The sequence below is a fragment of the Phalangium opilio genome, unplaced genomic scaffold (assembly GCF_054372755.1).
Source record: "Phalangium opilio isolate 3A_F unplaced genomic scaffold, DU_Popi_V2 ptg000063l_1, whole genome shotgun sequence".
Lineage (NCBI taxonomy): Eukaryota > Metazoa > Arthropoda > Arachnida > Opiliones > Phalangiidae > Phalangium > Phalangium opilio.
The window spans coordinates 2,692,988-2,712,429 of record NW_028324180.1 but is presented as its reverse complement, the minus strand read 5'-3'; the positions used below and the strand labels follow the sequence as shown (position 1 = coordinate 2,712,429).

General features: G+C 35.0%; 1 protein-coding gene and 1 long non-coding RNA gene across 11 annotated transcripts; one reads left to right on the top strand and one right to left on the bottom strand.

The window, feature by feature from the left end:
• Positions 1-1,390: 1,390 nt before the first annotated feature.
• On the bottom strand, positions 1,391-5,684 carry LOC149662726 (uncharacterized). 8 transcript variants are annotated; one of them, XR_016368610.1, is made up of 6 exons: positions 5,547-5,684; positions 5,393-5,481; positions 2,747-2,895; positions 2,439-2,686; positions 1,707-1,875; positions 1,391-1,636 (listed from the first exon to the last, which is right to left on the bottom strand). It is a non-coding gene; the product is annotated as an uncharacterized LOC149662726 (long non-coding RNA). The 8 variants fall into 8 exon arrangements; XR_016368609.1 differs by having other exon boundaries at positions 2,443-2,686; XR_016368611.1 differs by having other exon boundaries at positions 2,481-2,686.
• LOC149662725 (uncharacterized) lies at positions 1,459-11,414 on the top strand. 3 transcript variants are annotated; one of them, XM_089842243.1, is made up of 10 exons: positions 1,459-1,883; positions 2,434-2,546; positions 2,603-2,707; positions 2,773-2,898; positions 5,377-5,607; positions 5,669-5,847; positions 9,400-9,545; positions 9,614-9,682; positions 10,152-10,388; positions 10,455-11,414. In XM_089842243.1, exons 1-5 carry the CDS (start codon positions 1,459-1,461, stop codon positions 5,493-5,495), a joined length of 888 nt encoding a protein of 295 aa, XP_089698369.1. In that variant the 3' UTR covers positions 5,496-5,607; positions 5,669-5,847; positions 9,400-9,545; positions 9,614-9,682; positions 10,152-10,388; positions 10,455-11,414. The 3 variants fall into 3 exon arrangements, with proteins under 3 accessions (XP_089698369.1, XP_089698367.1, XP_089698368.1); XM_089842241.1 differs by having other exon boundaries at positions 10,152-10,397; XM_089842242.1 differs by having other exon boundaries at positions 5,666-5,847; positions 10,152-10,397.
• Positions 11,415-19,442: the final 8,028 nt, after the last annotated feature.

Sequence of the window (19,442 nt, the reverse complement as noted above, 5' to 3'; positions counted from 1 at the left end):
TTAATTTTAGTTAATTACTGAAGTACGGCTCTTGAGTTAAACGTCAGGTTAACCTGTTAGCGCGCTGATACCCATTTCTTCAATTTTCAAGCATATTGAGAACAAGGGAGGGCCTAGGTTTGTGCCTAATAACAAGTTAAGTTGACATTTTCAGTTTGATTCATTCTGTGCAAGTTGAACCATGGAGCCTGAATCTTAAAAAGATACAGGCTTCATGGTTGAACTTGTTTTGAGCAGTAGACGCTTGTTTAGTATTTTACCGGCTCAAAATATTTATTTCATTTTATAAATTTTCTGTAACACTCTTGCTAAGAAACAATTTGCTATCAGGTCGAAATTTTGTTAAATAAAGCAATCCAGGTATAAAACTAAAGGTAATTGATTTCATTATATTATAAGATATTGGTTTTTGGATGTTCTTTAAGACCAAGGCTTAGGTTTCTTATCTATTGTATTTGTATATATTCTTGATTCTCGGGACTCGGGAGTCGGGAGAACCCAGCGGCCGTATTCTGCAGAAAAGTTAAGCTCCTCCTTCTGCCCTTGGCTCTCTGATTCGACCGTCAACCATTGCCCTTGGCCTTTTAATTGGCTACGTCTACCGATGACGTTCCTTGCCTTGGCTCAGTGATTGGAGGTTCAACCGGCAAAAATAAGCCTTTGAATTCAGTTCAGTTTGAGTTTCAAGTTGAACCAGATTTCGGTGTAAGGTCAGTGTACAGTGTAAATTGATTGTCAAAGGTCAGTGCTGCAACCTTTCACCCCAGACGTTTAATTTATTAACGCCACCTATCATATGAACTAAACAGTAATTTCGTGCCGGATATCCCAATTTAGTTTAATTCGTTGCTGTCTGCTCTACATTGAAATAATTCAACGTATTGGTAACAGCCGCTTCTTAAGGTAATGATAGGTAACATGGTGTAACGTTGAGTAATGTATATATTTTCATGTAAATGATGTGCTTTAAACCTTTGTATGAAAACTAATTGTAATTGAATTTTGTATTAAACGTCTAATCTTTCTTTGTTTCCATGTTGTTACTCACCTTGATAATACAGAAATTTGCGCAAACCACAAGTACCTAAGCTTCATGAAGGCATAATTATAACATTGCCTTAATGGCACCCCGACGTCTGACTCTGTGTCAGAGACTGTCAGTGGTTTATTTTTTTCTCGGTTTATTCTCTCACTAACTTATTGCGTGACTCCTTATTCCAATCCACAACGGCGCAAAAACAAAAAAAAAGACTGGGGGTCGAAATGCAAACGTGCAATTTAAATTTTCTTCTTAATTGACTGGCATAAGTTTTATTTGTCTTGTGAAACAGTCATTTTGTTATTCCTTTGTAATTCATGTTCAACTTTACAAGTTGTAATAAAATTGATATTGACATGTTCTAACATTAGTAAGATTTATTTGTCGTTATTGTATTGAATCATACATAGTAAAGAAACATGGCGAAAAAAATGAAAAAGGCGCCATATTCACAAGATGAGATGGAGACTTTGTTGACTCAGTTGGAGTCCGTACCTTCGTTGGTCGTGAACGACTATGGAAAGACGCCCGAGGAGAGGAGAAATATGTGGCAGCAAATTACAAATAGAGTAAATGAAGTCCACCAGCAGAACCGAACTGCAGAAGAAATTAGAAAAAAATGGAGCACTATAAAGACGGAGGTTAGGAAGAAGGTGGCGACAATTACAAGGGAGTCCCGTAAAACTGGTGGAGGACCAAATAAGACGCAGCCATTGACACCTATTGAGTCAAGGGTTGCCTCTTTGATTCCTAAGGTGTCGATGGAAGGCATTCCGAATGCCTTTGACTTTGGTTCATCCCAATTTGGGGTATCTTTGGATGGTCCATCAACTGCCCTTGAAATGTAAGTACTTATTTAGTCATCCCATAACAAACCATAACGGATATGGGGCAAATTCTGAAACGTTTTCAGTGAGTTATCATGTGATAAGTATCGCTTAAAGGGCATGATTTTATTTCAGAGCTTGGTCTAAATACCCAATTACTCTGGGGTCTTATCAAACCTTGAATAAAAAGCGGCGGTTGTGTCGCGATTACGTTTGTGCTTCTAAAAACAACAAGATTGTCAAAGTTAACGTTTATCGTTTTTCATTTTCACGTGTGATAAGTTAACAAAAGGGGTTAAGATGGTCATTAAGTGATTGCTGTCGTGATAGTAAAATTTTAAATGTCTTCATCAGCACGACCGGAAACGCGAGCCTTCCACCACTTTCTGTTCATGGTTTGAGGACACCCAAGACTAATTGCCTATTTATACTGACCTCCTCAATCGATAGTTATCACTTGCGATAACACATTAAAAGAGTTACAGAATTGGCCCCATGGCCCGAGAAATTAAAGTAAACTATTGTTACAAACTGGAGTGTGTGCATTATGTTCTAAAACAATTGCAGGCTACCTACTGACTCCTTTCGTGCTGAACCCACTGATAAGAACGCACCTGCTACTGAAGAAGAAGGCCAAGCATCATTATCAGCTGATGTAGCTTCGTTTTTTGCAAATTATGGTAAGATGGAATGTTGCTAATGTATTGACCATGCCACTGACGTTTTTTTCTTACAGTTCCAGATCCAGGAGCAAGCTGCTCAAACAGCGGTCCTTCTTTTGTCGGTATTGATCCGGAAGCGTCTACAGCTAGTGACATAGCTTCGCGTTTTCCACATTTTGGTAAGATGAAATGTTGCTAATGTCTCGTAATGTATTTACCATGTCATTGTCATTATTTCCTTCAGAATCAGATCCAGGAGCTAGCTGCTCAAACAGTGGTCCAACTGTTCTCAGTGAAGATGTGGAAACAAGCTACACCAACAGTGTTCCTACTTCTCTTTTCGATGAAGATAGCCAACCACCTGCCACTTGTAAGTACGACATAAACATGGTTATAACAATCGTTTTTAAAAGGTATAAGTAAATGCAAAATATCCTTAACCTTTTATTTGACTTAGTTTATTGTTGTCTAACTTTGAAATTTTAAGTTAAGAGGGCTCATTGCAGATGCTAAGTCAGATTTCTAATCAGACTTTCTACATTATCCCTGCCGTTTCCTTTTATTTCTTTACTTCTCCATTGCGTTTTTTCTATATTACATCCTTTCTTGCTATTGTTTCTGTATGCTCGACCTTCCTTTGGGTCGGATTGATAAGACGTCTAAACTTTCTTATAGCTGAGTCTCAGCCGCAGCAAAGCAGGAAAAGACCCTTACCATTTAAGGAAAGGCTTATGCTTTCTGCAAATGAATGTTTGGAGGATGGACGCGAAACAAGGGAGGCGCTACGCGAAACAAAGGAGGCCCTATGCTTATTCGCGTCCGCTTTGCAAGCAATGGCTGAAAGTGACAAGGCTAAGCAGGAAAATGAGAGGCTGAGGCTTGAGAACGAAAGGTTTAGGCTTGAAACCGAAAGGATTCAAGCCAATAATATAGCTGAAGCATTGAGACAGTTAGCCGACAAAGGGCGGGCTCCTAAGAGCAATCAAGAGTAGTTTTTTTTATTCAGTTTGAAAGCATGCTTAAGCAAAGCATGTATGGTTTTTGTAAATATTGTAAATAGCTTTATTATTTATAGCGTAACCCAAAATGTTTTTTTATTTTGTTTGACAGCATGCTTAAGCAAAGCATGTATAGTTTTTGTAAATATTGTAAATAGCTTTATTGTTTATAGCGTCACCCTAAATTGTTTAATTTTTATTTTTAATGCTCAATTTGGCATGGACCTTTTTCGTGGCGTTATCACTCTTTATTTATTAACTCATGTTCAAGTTAACATGAACTCCTTTCACTTCTGACATTTCTTAATTATTGTATTCTTCTTTGTCAATTAATTCATGAACTTCTTTTCCCTCATTTTAATTCATCATTCAGTCTTTTTCATTATCATTCTAAATTATTATTTTCTACATGCTCAATTTGGCATGTACAAGTTTAGTTCAAACAATTTAATTTAATATTACATACGCTAGTCGCATGTATTTTATAACTTAATTTATTGCTCGCACTACCCGCTTGCATTTTAAACTTTAATTTATGACATGCCTTACTAGCATGCATTTTATCTAATTTAATATTCTCATGCATTTTATCTAATTTAATATTCTCATGCATTTTATCTAATTTAAAATTCGCTTGCATTTTATCTAATTTAATATTCGCATGCATTTTATCTAATTTAAAATTCGCTTGCATTTTATCTAATTTAATATTCGCATGCATTTTATCTAATTTAAAATTCGCTTGCATTTTATCTAATTTAATATTCGCATGCATTTTATCTAATTTAAAATTCGCTTGCATTTTATCTAATTTAATATTCGCATGCATTTTATCTAATTTAAAATTCGCTTGCATTTTATCTAATTTAATATTCGCTTGCATTTTATCTAATTTAATATTCGCATGCATTTTATCTAATTTAATATTCTCATGCATTTTATCTAATTTATTACATGTGCTCTTTGCATGCGTGTTATATTGTATTTATTATATGTATTATTTGCGTGGATTTATTAAGCCAATTAAATTTGCATGCATTTTACAATTTATTCGATGTGTTAGGAACATCAACTTCACAATGAATGTTTATCGTATTACATTATTACTAATTTATTAGCATATATTTTATCATTTGACTGTTATTTAAAGGGAGGGTGAAGTTTCAAATTGAGTAACTTTTTTTAGCGATTCTTCTACAAATGATGAGAACAATATCCATAGTCTAACATCCAAAAAATAACACCGAATGATTTAAAAATTACTATTATTTCATGATTATTTTCAACAAGTACCTCTGATCTATCGCGCAACTCCCTGTTTTTTATTAACAAAATTCTCGTGGCGCGCTCCATGTCTCATGCCACGATTTTCACATCTCGCGATAAATTTAAATTCACATAGAGCGTACCACGAGAATTTTGTTAACAAAAAGGCAGGGCGTTACGCGATTGGTCGGAGGTATATTATTAAAAGTATCCATAAAATCTAATCGGACTAATTAGAATTTTAAAATCATTCGTAGATATTTTTTGGATGTTTCACTTTCCAGATTGGTCTTATAATTTGTAGAAGAATCGTTGATAAAATCACTTGATTTTCCATTTCATTCTGTGTAGACAATGCCTACCGTCCTCATAGAGCTCAGTGCAGCTGGGGAGGGATTAAAAAGGGAGAAAAAGTCGGTTACCCCCTTTAATACAACAATACCGTTACTTTCGCGCCTTTAATCAGTTCACACACGTATTTTGATGACTACCCTTTACTCAAGATTACATTCTTTATAACCTGCATGTAGTTACCGAACCCAACAACTCCGCGATTTATTAATATTCACATACTTATATACTAGGTGGATTCAACTTTACCTCATCCGTCTGGCCATCAGGAGTTCATTGGTCTTTTCTTCTGTCGCCTGACTACAATTTACATCCTCGAAGTCTTCATGAATGCATACCTATTTTACATTAACCTTTACTTTGCTATTTTCATTAATCACATCATTACCTATTTCAGACCTACCATATTCATATTGAGAGAAACAGGGGGATTGATATACCAATTGCTGCATACTGAAATGAATGTAAGAGTTCTTTGGAAAGGTGTCAATATGGTTACTTGTTATAATTTATCTCGACTAGCAGTCGTAAAGCGGAAAGCGTGTCATCTACGACATCCACAGTTAATTGCAAGGCGCAAATATTTAGACAGTCGGTGTCTGGAAAAGATGGTTCGTCGACCACTGGAAGAGGTACCTCGTTGGAGAAAGGATTTTCAACTTCGTCAATACCTGGAGGAGGAAAGGATAAATATTGATAAAAGGGTAAGTGTGTACCTTGTATCATAATCTCATGATTATGCCTTCAGCACGCCATTCCATGGGATTATGATATATCAATAAGTGCCACAAGAGTATGAAATTGCTCTTGCGATTTTGGTCTTCCTTTTAAAAACTACTCAGTGCTCAAATTAGACCTTTAACATTCATTATCATCACGCTTATGTTGACTTAACTAAAGTGAAGACCCAAATTGTGTTATTTCCGATCAGTTACCACGCGCGACCAGCCCATCTCCTTTTTTTAACCCATCTGCTGCACTGAGTTCTAGAATGACGATCGCCATTTGCTTCACAATCTTAACAACCCCTCTCAATAACAGTCAGGGCGCGTTGTAATGTTCCTAGGGTTGCAGTGGGGGAGGAAACGTGATAGAGTTTTAAGTTAAAATGAATCGTTGTTTGGAAGGAAATGTTTAAGTTCAACCTTGAATAGGCCGACAACGTTGTTCTCATGGGAATATGTAAGAAAATCAAACCAATCGATTTAAATCGAATTAATATGATTGTTATTGAATTACCAGTTAGTTAATCACCAACCTCAAAACCTTTGGGTCCAAATTTAAGAACCAAAAGAAAAATAATGATTATTACATTTATGCAAGACACAACAGACTGGGAAAAACCCAATTGAAATATTCCAAACCATGATTGTTTTCAATAAGAGGTCTTTTCGAGTTAAGTATCTAAAACTATTTGTTGGAATTTTAGAAACCCTTGTTTTGAAAAATATCTTAGGTTTTAAACCAATCATTATTAAACAAAACCACAATCGAGCGATTTCAATCAGTAATCTTAATCCAACAGATTTAAATCAAACCACCCTATACAGGCGAATATTAAATTAGATTATAAATGCATGCGAATATTAAATTAGATAAAATGCAAGCGAATATTAAATTAGATAAAATGCATGCGAATATTAAATTAGATAAAATGCAAGCGAATATTAAATTAGATAAAATGCATGCGAATATTAAATTAGATAAAATGCATGCGAATATTAAATTAGATAAAATGCAAGTGAATATTAAATTAGATAAAATGCATGCGAATATTAAATTAGATAAAATGCATGCGAATATTAAATTAGATAAAATGCATGCTAATATTAAATTAGATAAAATGCAAGCGAATATTAAATTAGATAAAATGCATGCTAATATTAAATTAGATAAAATGCATGCGAATATTAAATTAGATAAAATGCATGCGAATATTAAATTAGATAAAATGCAAGCGAATATTAAATTAGATAAAATGCAAGTGAATATTAAATTAGATAAAATGCATGCGAATATTAAATTAGATAAAATGCATGCGAATATTAAATTAGATAAAATGCATGCTAATATTAAATTAGATAAAATGCAAGCGAATATTAAATTAGATAAAATGCATGCTAATATTAAATTAGATAAAATGCATGCGAATATTAAATTAGATAAAATGCATGCGAATATTAAATTAGATAAAATGCAAGCGAATATTAAATTAGATAAAATGCATGCGAATATTAAATTAGATAAAATGTATGCTAATATTAAATTAGATAAAATGCAAGCGAATATTAAATTAGATAAAATGCATGCGAATATTAAATTAGATAAAATGCATGAGAATATTAAATTAGATAAAATGCATGCTAATATTAAATTAGATAAAATGCAAGCGAATATTAAATTAGATAAAATGCATGCTAATATTAAATTAGATAAAATGCAAGCGAATATTAAATTAGATAAAATGCATGCTAATATTAAATTAGATAAAATGCAAGCGAATATTAAATTAGATAAAATGCAAGCGAATATTAAATTAGATAAAATGCATGCAAGTAGCGCATGTAATAAATTAAATTATAAAAACATGCAAGTAGCGCATGTAATAAATTAAATTATAAAAACATGCAAGTAGCGCATGTAATAAATTAAATTATAAAAACATGCAAGTAGCGCATGTAATAAATTAAATTATAAAAACATGCAAGTAGCGCATGTAATAAATTAAATTATAAAAACATGCAAGTAGCGCATGTAATAAATTAAATTATAAAAACATGCAAGTAGCGCATGTAATAAATTAAATTATAAAAACATGCAAGTAGCGCATGTAATAAATTAAATTATAAAAACATGCAAGTAGCGCATGTAATAAATTAAATTATAAAAACATGCAAGTAGCGCATGTAATAAATTAAATTATAAAAACATGCAATAAATTAAATGGTTCAAACGAAACCTTTACACGCCAAACTGAGCGTGAAGAAAATAATAGTCTATAATGATAGAATGGAAAAGAGTGCATGTGAAAATATGAGAATGAAATATCTACAATGAGTACTATAAATGATAATGAAGGATACAATAATTGAAAAGTTCATGCCAACGTGAACATGAATAATGAATACCGTGATGATGAAAGTGCATGTCCAATTGAACATTTAAAATGATAAAAGAAATTAGGGAAACGTTGTACTCAAGATCTATCACGGCATTAAGAAAATAAATATGTACAGTTAATTCGATCATGCTGCGCTTCAGCATGTCATAAAAATAAAACTTCTTGGCTGTCTTCCGTCACGTATGTACTGCCTCTTTAGCAGCCTCAATTTTGGCTTGATTTCTATTTGGATATTAAACATTTATATATCTACGAAAGCTAAGGCATACGGTACCGGCCATTGATGTCACCACGGATTAAATGATTATTTTTAAATTTAATACACCAGTTAAGAAACTTGGGTTTGGAACAGTTTATCTTCAAGTAGTGAAATAATTTTGAATCATGTAAGTGTCCCTGCATCCTTCTCATTTTGTAAAGCTTTTTTGCAAGTGCTTAGCCCTTTCTTAAACGTAACATAACATTGTTTCTATATAATACTTCTTAATGAAATGTAGGAGACTTATGAATATCGGAATTGCTATTTTGCAGTGAATATTACAAAGTTGTAACACAAAATGTTTCTTAAGTACACGCTGGGTAGTAGCACCAACCTGGATAAGGGGCCCCCTCCAATAAAACACTTTCCATTTTAGGCACTAAAGACCTTAGCAATGTTGTGCATTAGAAATTTAAAATATGCACCCCTAAATAGCCGTTGCAGTATTACAAAAGTCTGCTCAATGTCGTTAAGAAGTAAAATATACAAACAATGCTACTTCAAGAAAGTGTAGGCTTTGGTTTAGTTTAAACAAATGCCACTAGATAGTACTCCCATAGTCAAGGGATCAAGCCTCGTCGTCTGCCCTCGTCGACGAGTTCTGATTGGTTCATTCAAAATTTGTGAAGATTAGCCAGCATGTTAGGGGCGCAAAAGGAGCCAACATTTGCTTTAACGTTTAGGAAAAAGCTACATACTTCAAACAGATCTTTATAAAAGCAGAGGGTTGCAGGATCACATACAGGATTCAGAATCATTTCACTGATTGAAGAAAAACTGTTGTAAACCCACGTTTATTAACTGCTGTATTTAATTTAAAAATAATCAACTGAACCGTAGTGGCATCTCTGGTCGTTATCATATGGAATTCCCTAGGTACAAGATGTTAGAGGCCGTTACATTCAAGGTTGATTAAGATTTGCCTATGCAGTCGACCAGATTGAAGCAGCTCATTATCATTCTGAGGCTGAACATTGTTGTGTCCTCCAACATTTGGATTTGCTGCAGCTACATTGAGAAAGGTCCATGAAACGCCTAATGTCTTTATTAATTTTCCAAAATAATTTAACAGTACCTCCTCCTCCTGCAGGCATTGGTTCATCCAAGCAGTAATTGTGGAGAATGCAACAGGCACTGATTATAGCACAAACCTTTTCAGGTATGTACCATAGTGCGCCTCCAGATGTGTCCAAACAGCGGAACCGCATCTTTAAAATTCCGTTCACACGTTCAATAACATTGCGACCTAATCATAAAGAAAATCAATGAATGGTTTAATACAAGCACAGGTCCTTTAGGGCGTCACATTAATGAATTATCTAGCACTGGGCAGTCTGGCTTATGATACCAATATGATTGTGCTTTTACCAGTTTATAGCTTACTGAGGTTCATTGAATATGGTAAAACAATCAATTAATATCAGTATTGTTAACCATTACCATTAAAGCATTTCGAAACCAAATACTTAAAAGGGAGGTAATAACAAGACAAGGGAGTAAGATAACCCGCAAAAAGTAAACTTAGAGGGAAATGTTCCTAATGACATAGATAATTGCCCAATATTATTAATGTCTTGAGTTTTGCCAGAATAAATGTTCTAATACCTGACATGTGACGTTCATTATAGCGCTGTTCGCTAGGCGTTGCAGCTTGTAATAGGGGAGTCATTAGAAAGGGCTGAAGAGGGTACCCACTATCTCCGAGCAAATATCCCTCAGGCATTTCCCCAGCCTTGAAACGTTCTAAGACTCCACTGAAACGCCAAATAAATGCATCGTGCGTTCCACCAGGCCATCGAGCCACCACATCTGTGATGCGGCATTCATTATCACATATCTATAGCCCAAGGAAGGATTTTTAATGTGTTAGACAAGTATGAAATGTCATTTACCAGTTGGACGTTAATGGAAAAATTTCCTTTCCTGTCCAGATATGCATTTGGGTCTTTCGATGGGGCTTTGATTGCAATATGAGTGCAATCTATAGCACCCAGAACGTCAGGGAAAGAGCACCTTTGACAAAATGACTCCTGGGACATTTTCAAATTAAGCGCTATAACTCTTAACATTTTATCTAATGATTTTATATGACACTGACCTTTACCGCAATTACTTCAGCATCATCAGTAGGGAAACGTATATATCCCCTCATTCTCGTGATAATGGCATTAGTTACCCTTTCAATGGCTCTACTTACTGATGCCTGGCTCATTCCATGCTCGTAATTGCTAGCGATGCTATGCTGAAACGCTCCTGAACCGTAAAACAATAATGCCACGAGAACTTCGTCCTCTACAGACAAAACGTATCTGTTACGGTCAGGAAACTCTTTTGTCAACTCAGGCCTCAATAACCCGCACAAATGCGTCACTTTCTCCTTGGACATGCGATATTGACGCAAAAACTCAGCATCTGGCATGCTAAATGCTGCTGCACCGCCAACCGGCCTAGTTCGACGGTATCTCTCTCCCTGTTGCCCTTCCTCAAGTTCAAATGCGTAGGCAAGCAAGAGACGACCCATAGCGCCAGCCATTGTAATTGTCAGTTAATAAAGTTAAAGTTAAGAGATTAGTTGAATCCTGTAAAAATTAAAGCGGTTAGTTGAAAACTGTAAAAATTAAAGAAATTAGTTTAAACCTGTAACAATTAAAGAAATTAGTTTAAACCTGTAACAATTAAAGAAATTAGTTTAAACCTGTAACAATTAAAGAAATTAGTTTAAACCTGTAACAATTAAAGATATTAGTTTAAACCTGTAACAATTAAAGATATTAGTTTAAACCTGTAACAATTAAAGAAATTAGTTTAAACCTGTAACAATTAAAGAAATTAGTTTAAACCTGTAACAATTAAAGAAATTAGTTCAATACTTAATAAATTACACTCGCTACTTTTTACTTAACTTTAATCAAAGCAGTGGTCAAAGGAATGGTAACTGTCGTCTGCTGTGAGAGGTTGACAGCGTTCAGCACAGAATGTTACCGAAGCAACCATTAAAACCGGTGTTTAACCGGTAACTCATTTGTCAGTTTATGAAAAAACATTTTGAATTTGGTGTATAATTTGATAGTTTACATCTGAGTCTGCGCGGAATTTGCACCAATCACTGAGCCAAGGCAAGGAACGTCATCGGTAGACGTAGCCAATTAAAAGGCCAAGGGCAATGGTTGACGGTCGAATCAGAGAGCCAAGGGCAGAAGGAGGAGCTTAACTTTTCTGCAGAATACGGCCGCAGTTACACTTACGCAGCTTCCGAGCCTCCAGTGTCGTCTAGTTTGGCTTACGCTCTCGTGTTTTTAAGCTGAAGGTTATGTTGCAACGTTTTTGGTTTACAGACTTGGATAATTTTAATTATAGTGATGCTTCTTGATCTTTACTCTTTAGGATAGTAACAGTATGTTGTAGAAAAAGACCTGCTGCTTGAAGGACTTACCTTCATTTTATTTTAGAAGTATTATTAAAATTTCAGAAGCTCTGCAACCGTTACAATAACTGTTTCTATAGCAATAATAGCAGTTAATTCATCATTCTTTTGAGGTATACAGGGTTTTATTATTTGTTAATCTCATTAAAATGCTACTAATTGTGAAGGTGTGTGGTATAATTTCTGAAACTCAACCAATGTAGAGGACAACATCATTCGTTAAAACAATTTTTTCCTGTTGCAACAGTCCGTATATGATATTTCATTTTATAAATTATTTGTTACCAAGAGTGGATTGTTTAATTCAGAAATATAAGTAACAGTGGTGCTGGTTAATCCAGGAGAACATTGTCTTTACGTAATTTAATTAGTCAAATAAATTCCATGTGGAGATTTTATTCAACGTAACCATGTGGGAAACAGAGGGTTACGTTTGCTTTTTCCACAGTCTTCATTGCCATTTGTTTATTTGTCAGAATTGCTATGAATTGTTTAGGTATTTGATTTAATTACTGGTATTTAAGCGAAACTATGGAATCACATCATTCATTAACATTGTAATCTTTGTAGTGATCCCTTGTAACGAGCTCCCCGTTACAACATATTTTATTGTTAATCTTCACGTTACCGCAAATTGGAACTAATCAAAAACTCATCTAAACAAGCTCAATTTATAAGCTAAATCAATACTGCCAAACCACAATGTTTCATTAATTTCAACTCAATTAAGTATAATTAGGGTGAATTTAAACATAATATATACATATTTTGGATAAAAACTAGAATAACTTTTAAATGAACTACTTAATGAATATTAAAACTGTATAGCTGTTGATAAAGCCCCATATTTCTATTTCACACTTAAGTTATTTTCAATTATCTTCAAAGTACATTAATAAGCTCGAAATTCAAAAGTTTATAGTAAAATAAGAATCAAAAACTCCACTAAAGATGCTATTAAGATGAATTATTTATTGACATTCATTTTAGAGCCTAATCAAGATATACCTTTAAATTGATTTTAATCAAGATATACCTTTAAATTGAACTTATTCAAGATATACCTTTAAATTGATTTTAATCAAGATATACCTTTAAATTGAACTTATTCAAGATATACCTTTAAATTGAAATTAATCAAGATATACCTTTAAATTGAACTTAATCAAGATATACCTTTAAATTGAACTTAATCAAGATATACCTTTAAATTGAACTTAATCAAGATATACCTTTAAATTGAACTTAATCAAGATATACCTTCAAATTGAAATTAATCAAGATATACCTTTAAATTGAACTTAATCAAGATATACCTTTAAATTGAACTTAATCAAGATATACCTTTAAATTGAACTTAATCAAGATATACCTTTAAATTGAACTTAATCAAGATATACCTTCAAATTGAACTTAATCAAGATATACCTTTAAATTGAACTTAATCAAGATATACCTTTAAATTAAACTTAATCAAGATATACCTTTAAATTAAACTTAATCAAGATATACCTTTAAATTAAACTTAATCAAGATATACCTTTAAATTAAACTTAATCAAGATATACCTTTAAACTAAACTTAATCGAGATAAACCTAAAAACTAAACTTAATCGAGATAAACCTAAAAACTAAATTTAATCGAGATAAACCTGAAAACTAAACTTAATCGAGATAAACCTTTAAACTAAACTTAATCGAGATTGACCTTTAAACTAAACTTAATCGAGATAAACCTTTAAACTAAACTTAATCGAGATAGACCTTTAAACTAAACTTAATCGAGAGAGACCTTTAAACTAAACTTAATCGAGATAGACCTTTTAACTAAATATTCCTAAATATTCTCCTATTAATTAGCTGCCACCTTTTCCAAAACATTCTCCTACTAATTAGCTGCCACCTTTTCCAAAATATTCTCCTAATAGTTAGCTGCCACCTTTTCCTAAACATTCTCCTACTATTTAGCTGCCACCTTTTCCAAAATATTCTCCTAATAGTTAGCTGCCACCTTTTCCAAAATATTCCCCTAATAGTTAGCTGCCACCTTTTCCTAAACATTCTCCTACTAATTAGCTGCCACCTTTTCCAAAATATTCTCCTAATAGTTAGCTGCCACCTTTTCTTAAACATTCTCCTACTAATTAGCTGCCACCTTTTCCAAAATATTCTCCTAATAGTTAGCTGCCACCTTTTCCAAAATATTCTCCTAATAGTTAGCTGCCACCTTTTCCAAAACAATGCAATTCTCTCCATTATCAATCACTCTTAAAATTAAATTTTGCATTTCAAACATCAATATATATATACAACGAAAACGGTAGGGTAAAAAAATTCCTTAAAAAAGGTGAAAACGTTTGCTTTTTAAATTTTGATATATATTTTCCCAAAACCGCACATTTGGGCTGTTTTCGGTTGAATGGGAAACGTGTGCGGTCGAATGGGATTCGGTCGAATGGGACACAAGGAAATTAAAACTACACTTATCTTTCACCCAGTCTCAATTTTCCTTTTTAATCTTTACAATTAAATGAGCACTCAAGTCCATATTTACCCCCATTTCAAGTCCATATTTACCCCCATTCAAGTCCATATTTACCCCCATTTCAAGTCCATATTTACCCCATTTCAAGTCCATATTTACCCCATTTCAAGTCCATATTTACCCATATTTCATGTCCCAAATTAAAACCCCTATTAATCTCATATCAAACCCCTGTTCACCCCATTTCAGGACCATACGCCTGATTTACAGGAATATTTATAGTCGTGTTCAGTGGGACTTCACTACCTTTCCTATTTTGTATGTACACGTTGAAGGCTTGCCTATTATATCAACCCTGAATGAACACGATTATAAGTTAATGCCGTTAAAATTATCCAAATGAACTCTTTTGGGCAACAACTAATGGAGTCAGATTGGTTTTAATAATGAGCATGTTTTACTTTTTAAAACATCACTTCAAAACCTTTCTGAGTTTCGTATGCACAATTTTTTAAAAATACATGCTTTCAATTATTGCTTATTGGAAAATATTTCATGGCATAAAAATTATATTTTTATTTTACAAACCGAGATTAATATTAGGTCATTACTAAATAACGCGGGCCTTTTCCAAAAAATCGTTTATTTTTCAAGGTCCTTCAACTAAAAACGTTGAAAATATTGCTTGTTTTATAGGTCGGGTTAGGTAAGGCATATGTTAGTTAGGTTACGTTTCATTGAGACACAAATTTCAAGCATTGTGCCTCTTAATAGTAGACGTATTTATCCTATAAATGCTATAAATTTAATAAAAAAAAGTTCAATAATAACAAACGTTTTATCGTTGACAGCGTTTAAAAATAAAAATATTTGCTTTTAATAATATGTGGTTTTTCATAGGCACTATATTACGTTAGAAAATTATTTTTGGGAACTCATGCTATGTTCAAACTTCGTTTAAGTTTGTTACAGTGTTACGTAATTTGACTTTAAAATTAAAATAAGCGAATCGCTTTATAACGGTGCATTTCTGCGACTTAAAAATATTTCATTCTTCTAAACAATAAATTTTGCTTAATGTTTTACAAAATATATGGGATTTTTGCTCATTTTACATAACCACTCAATCTTTATAAGTTAATCAGATGTTAAATGTCGTAGATGGAATTATAAATTAAGCCAAGATGTTTGTCCCATTAGACCAAATCCTAAACCGCCAAATTGCGGTAGTTTTCAGCCGAATGGGAATTCGGTCGTAAGGCAGGCAAGCGGTTAATTACCATAGTACAATTAACTTGAAATGGGTCAATAGGGCCTTAAAACGGGGGAAATAGGGTCTTGAAATGGTGTATTAACGGGTTTGTTTTACACCATAAACGTGGTGCTAAATATGGAAAAAATAAATGTTTAACAACTATTTCACAGTTTTTCACTTCACTTGGTTTAATAAAAGCTTATTTTTTCCCTACTTTTAACACCATTAAATTAATTAATGTTAGAAGTTCAACAGATTGCCTAAAAAAGATGTTAAATGGTGCATAAATGCCTAATATTTCCTTAATACTTGCAAATAATATTAGAAAATGGCGTGAATTGATCATAAAAATGGGGTTAAAGTACACCCTAAATGATGTCTTTTTTGCCACCGGAAAAAACAGCATAAATGGCGTTTGAATGCACCGTTATATTTTAGAGTGCAATGGTATGACGGTAAAGCAAACATAATTATTCAAAATTTAATTACATTAAGACTGAAGTGACAGATATTATTAAAAAAACGTCTTGGTTTGGACCAAGGCCGAAAAAACAAACGATATGTGAGAGGTTTATCAATTGACTGATGTTTCAGATATTGAAATTTTTTTCTAGTTATTTCTATCCACTCAATCCTTAATCAATATTTAATTCAATCAACTGATTTTGCTGTTAATCGATCTAGTCCCTCTAAATTAATTGAAAAAATTACATATCTACGCTTTTTCAAGAACAATTACATTTTCCGAAAACATTATATCATGAAATTAATTATTTTGAAGGGATTTCGTGTCGATGCACACTAACTTGTAAGCACCTTGACCGACATAGTTTTAATTGTTGCTGGCTTGACAAATTTTCAAGTTTGCACCAAAAGAAGTTTAAATCTGTTTTAAGTTGTTGATAAGACTGTCGTTTACAGTGAATGTCGTCTACTTAAGACAAAGCAACAAAGTTTATCCTGTGTGGTAAAGGGTAAAGATCACATAAACAGAAATACTTCTCAGTACCAATGACTTGTTATATTCATTTCCCGCGGAAATAATATGGTTAAACACATCATTCATTACTAGTTATGCCAAGAAGGTCACATTTAACTCCGAAACCCCTTCCCTTCCTCTATTTTCCCAATATATGGCGTTTAATAATAACCAGTGGTTCAATTGTATGGGTCATCTGAGCCGTCGCAACACACTCAGCCAATAGATCGAAACCTTTTCACATTAGTAAACGGTACATGACACTCCGGACTTGCCCACCAACCTTATTCACCCAACACTATAAAACATTCGTGTACATGAATGATTATGGTTATGGCTTGACACTCGCTAGCGCCCGAACGACCGATCACTCAGTGTAATCAGTGTACATTTGTAAGTGAGTGGTCTTTTTTGGAAATTACATACAGAGAAACAAAAACACAGGTGTGATCCTGCCAGTGGGGTGTTTTCTCTCATTCTCTCGCTCGCTTAGAAACACCGCTATAGGCAGTGCGAGTTGACTAGCGTCCTGCCCGTAGTGAACTTTGGCACCGTCTGGCGATGACCCTTGGTGCGAGGGAGAATACTCCCCAATGGTGGCCTCGCCACTGTGTTTTCCGAAATGATCTTTACGCTTGCTAAAATGATTACGCGAAAAACGAAACCAGTGTAAAAAGTAGCGCCAACAATGTAGAAAGGGGTGGTGACGTTTCAAATGAAGACTGAGTTATGACCAAGAAATTCTAAAGTACGGAAATGGAAGTTCCAGTGCAACTTTACCTTAATAGAGGCGACAATAGAAATGTAGCATTTCGATATACGAAATTAAATGTATAAATTCGCGCAACACCCTAATCTACTAAATATTTACATTTTCCATTCGAGTTATACCAAAGTTCGCTTGCTCTTTTTAGACATCCAGTAAAACATTTCAAATATTCAATACTGATCTCTCAACACGTACTCCCTTCAAAATAATTAATTTCATGATAAAATGTTTTCGGAAAATGTAATTGTTCTTGAAAAAGCGTAGATATGTAATTTTTTCAATTAATTTAGAGGGACTAGATCGATTAAAAGCAAAATCAGTTGATCGAATTAAATATTGATAAAGGATTGAGTGGATAGAAATAACTAGAAAAAAATTTCAATATCTGAAACATCAGTCAATTGATAAACCTCTCACATATCGTTTGTTTTTTCGTCCTTGGTCCAAACCAAGACGTTTTTTAATATTAACGTTGATTTAAAGTAGATTTTTGGTGCCAATGTTTTGAAAACGTTTCACGTGTACTTTACACGTATGAAAAACGTTTGGGGATGGTTTTCAATTGGCCGTTAGTTTAGCGTTATTACTGTATGTTTTGGAAACGTTGTTATCACGTTTACAGAAAGTGATAACTTAAGCGTTTATTTAGAGTCTACGTGTTTCGTTTGTTATTAGAAGTAACAAAAGTGGGTTCATTGTTTTGATGAAGAATATGGAGTTTACAACCAACTAAATATTCTAGTAAATCATCACCTCTCCTGTTGCAGTCAGAACTGCCCCACGTGATGTGATGAGCGTTGGCGTCGCAGCCAATGATTAGTTTGTCCCCTCTCCTTTCACATTGATCGACTAAATTGATCACCTCAATTGTCGGGAGAGAGTCCACGTCGTGGGCAAAGTAAGCAGAGGCGGCCGTGATAGTCAACTTGGCATTCCCAGTGGCCAGGACTAGCTTCACGGCCGCCGTGTCCTGGGACGTGTACAGCGGTAGAGAGATACAGCAAAGATCCCTCCGAACCAGAATACACGCCCTAGGTCTAGCAGCAGTATGGTCATAAAATAGTGACCCTGCCGCGTCAAGACCGAGGATTTTGCCATGGCATATCCACGGTTCTTGTATGAGGGCCAGATCAAGACCCTCTATAGCAAACCTCCTGCAGAGTACCGCAGAGGCCGCCTTACTATGGTGCAGATTGATTTGAATCGCACGTAGCGTCCCCATGGTCCTTAAGAGAGGGGTTCAGAAGGGACCTAGCTACACCTCATCAGTCCCGAGAGGGCCAGTGGCACCTCCCCCCCTGACAGGCAAGCTCCCAGTCCCAAGATCCTCCCCCTCACCAGGACCACTAGAACGCTCATCGGCTGAACCCCGAAGGGTCCCATCCGATTCTTCCAGTAGGGTGGACTCATCCATGGAAGAACAAACTTCCGAATGAGCCCTCCCCTCCCCCTCTGTGCCTAGAGCGACGCCAGAGAGCTCCACAGCGAGATCCCCCATCTCGCTATTCCCACCCCCTGCCGCAGACTCGGCTACAGTGGTTTTAGTGGCTTCCGTGTTCTGAAGGAGTTTGAAGGAACCCTTGTCCACTCCAGTGTAGCCCACGAAGCCAGCATTCTTAATGGCGTCCAGCGAGGAGCCATCAATGGACAGTACCCAGTATCGCACTGCCCTGTCCACGTATGTCCGAATGCACTTCCAGTATTCGGTAGCAAAGCCATCGTTAAGGGCCTTTAGGCGCCGGAACAGCACCGCCGGCTCTTTAGTGATCTGGTCTCTGGTGCGGAACATTACCTTAAACGGCTTAGGGAGTTCGCTAGCCCTCATTACTGAGAGCACCGCATCCCCCACCACCGAGTCGGCTATGTTTTCCTTCAACCATTGACCAGTGAACGTATCCTCACAGGAGTATACCAGGGCCCCGGCCGTCAGGCTAAAATTCGCAAGGCGCGGTAGACGGCTCCCCGAAGGTATCCCATCCAGCGCCCCTAGAATCGCCTTCTGAATAG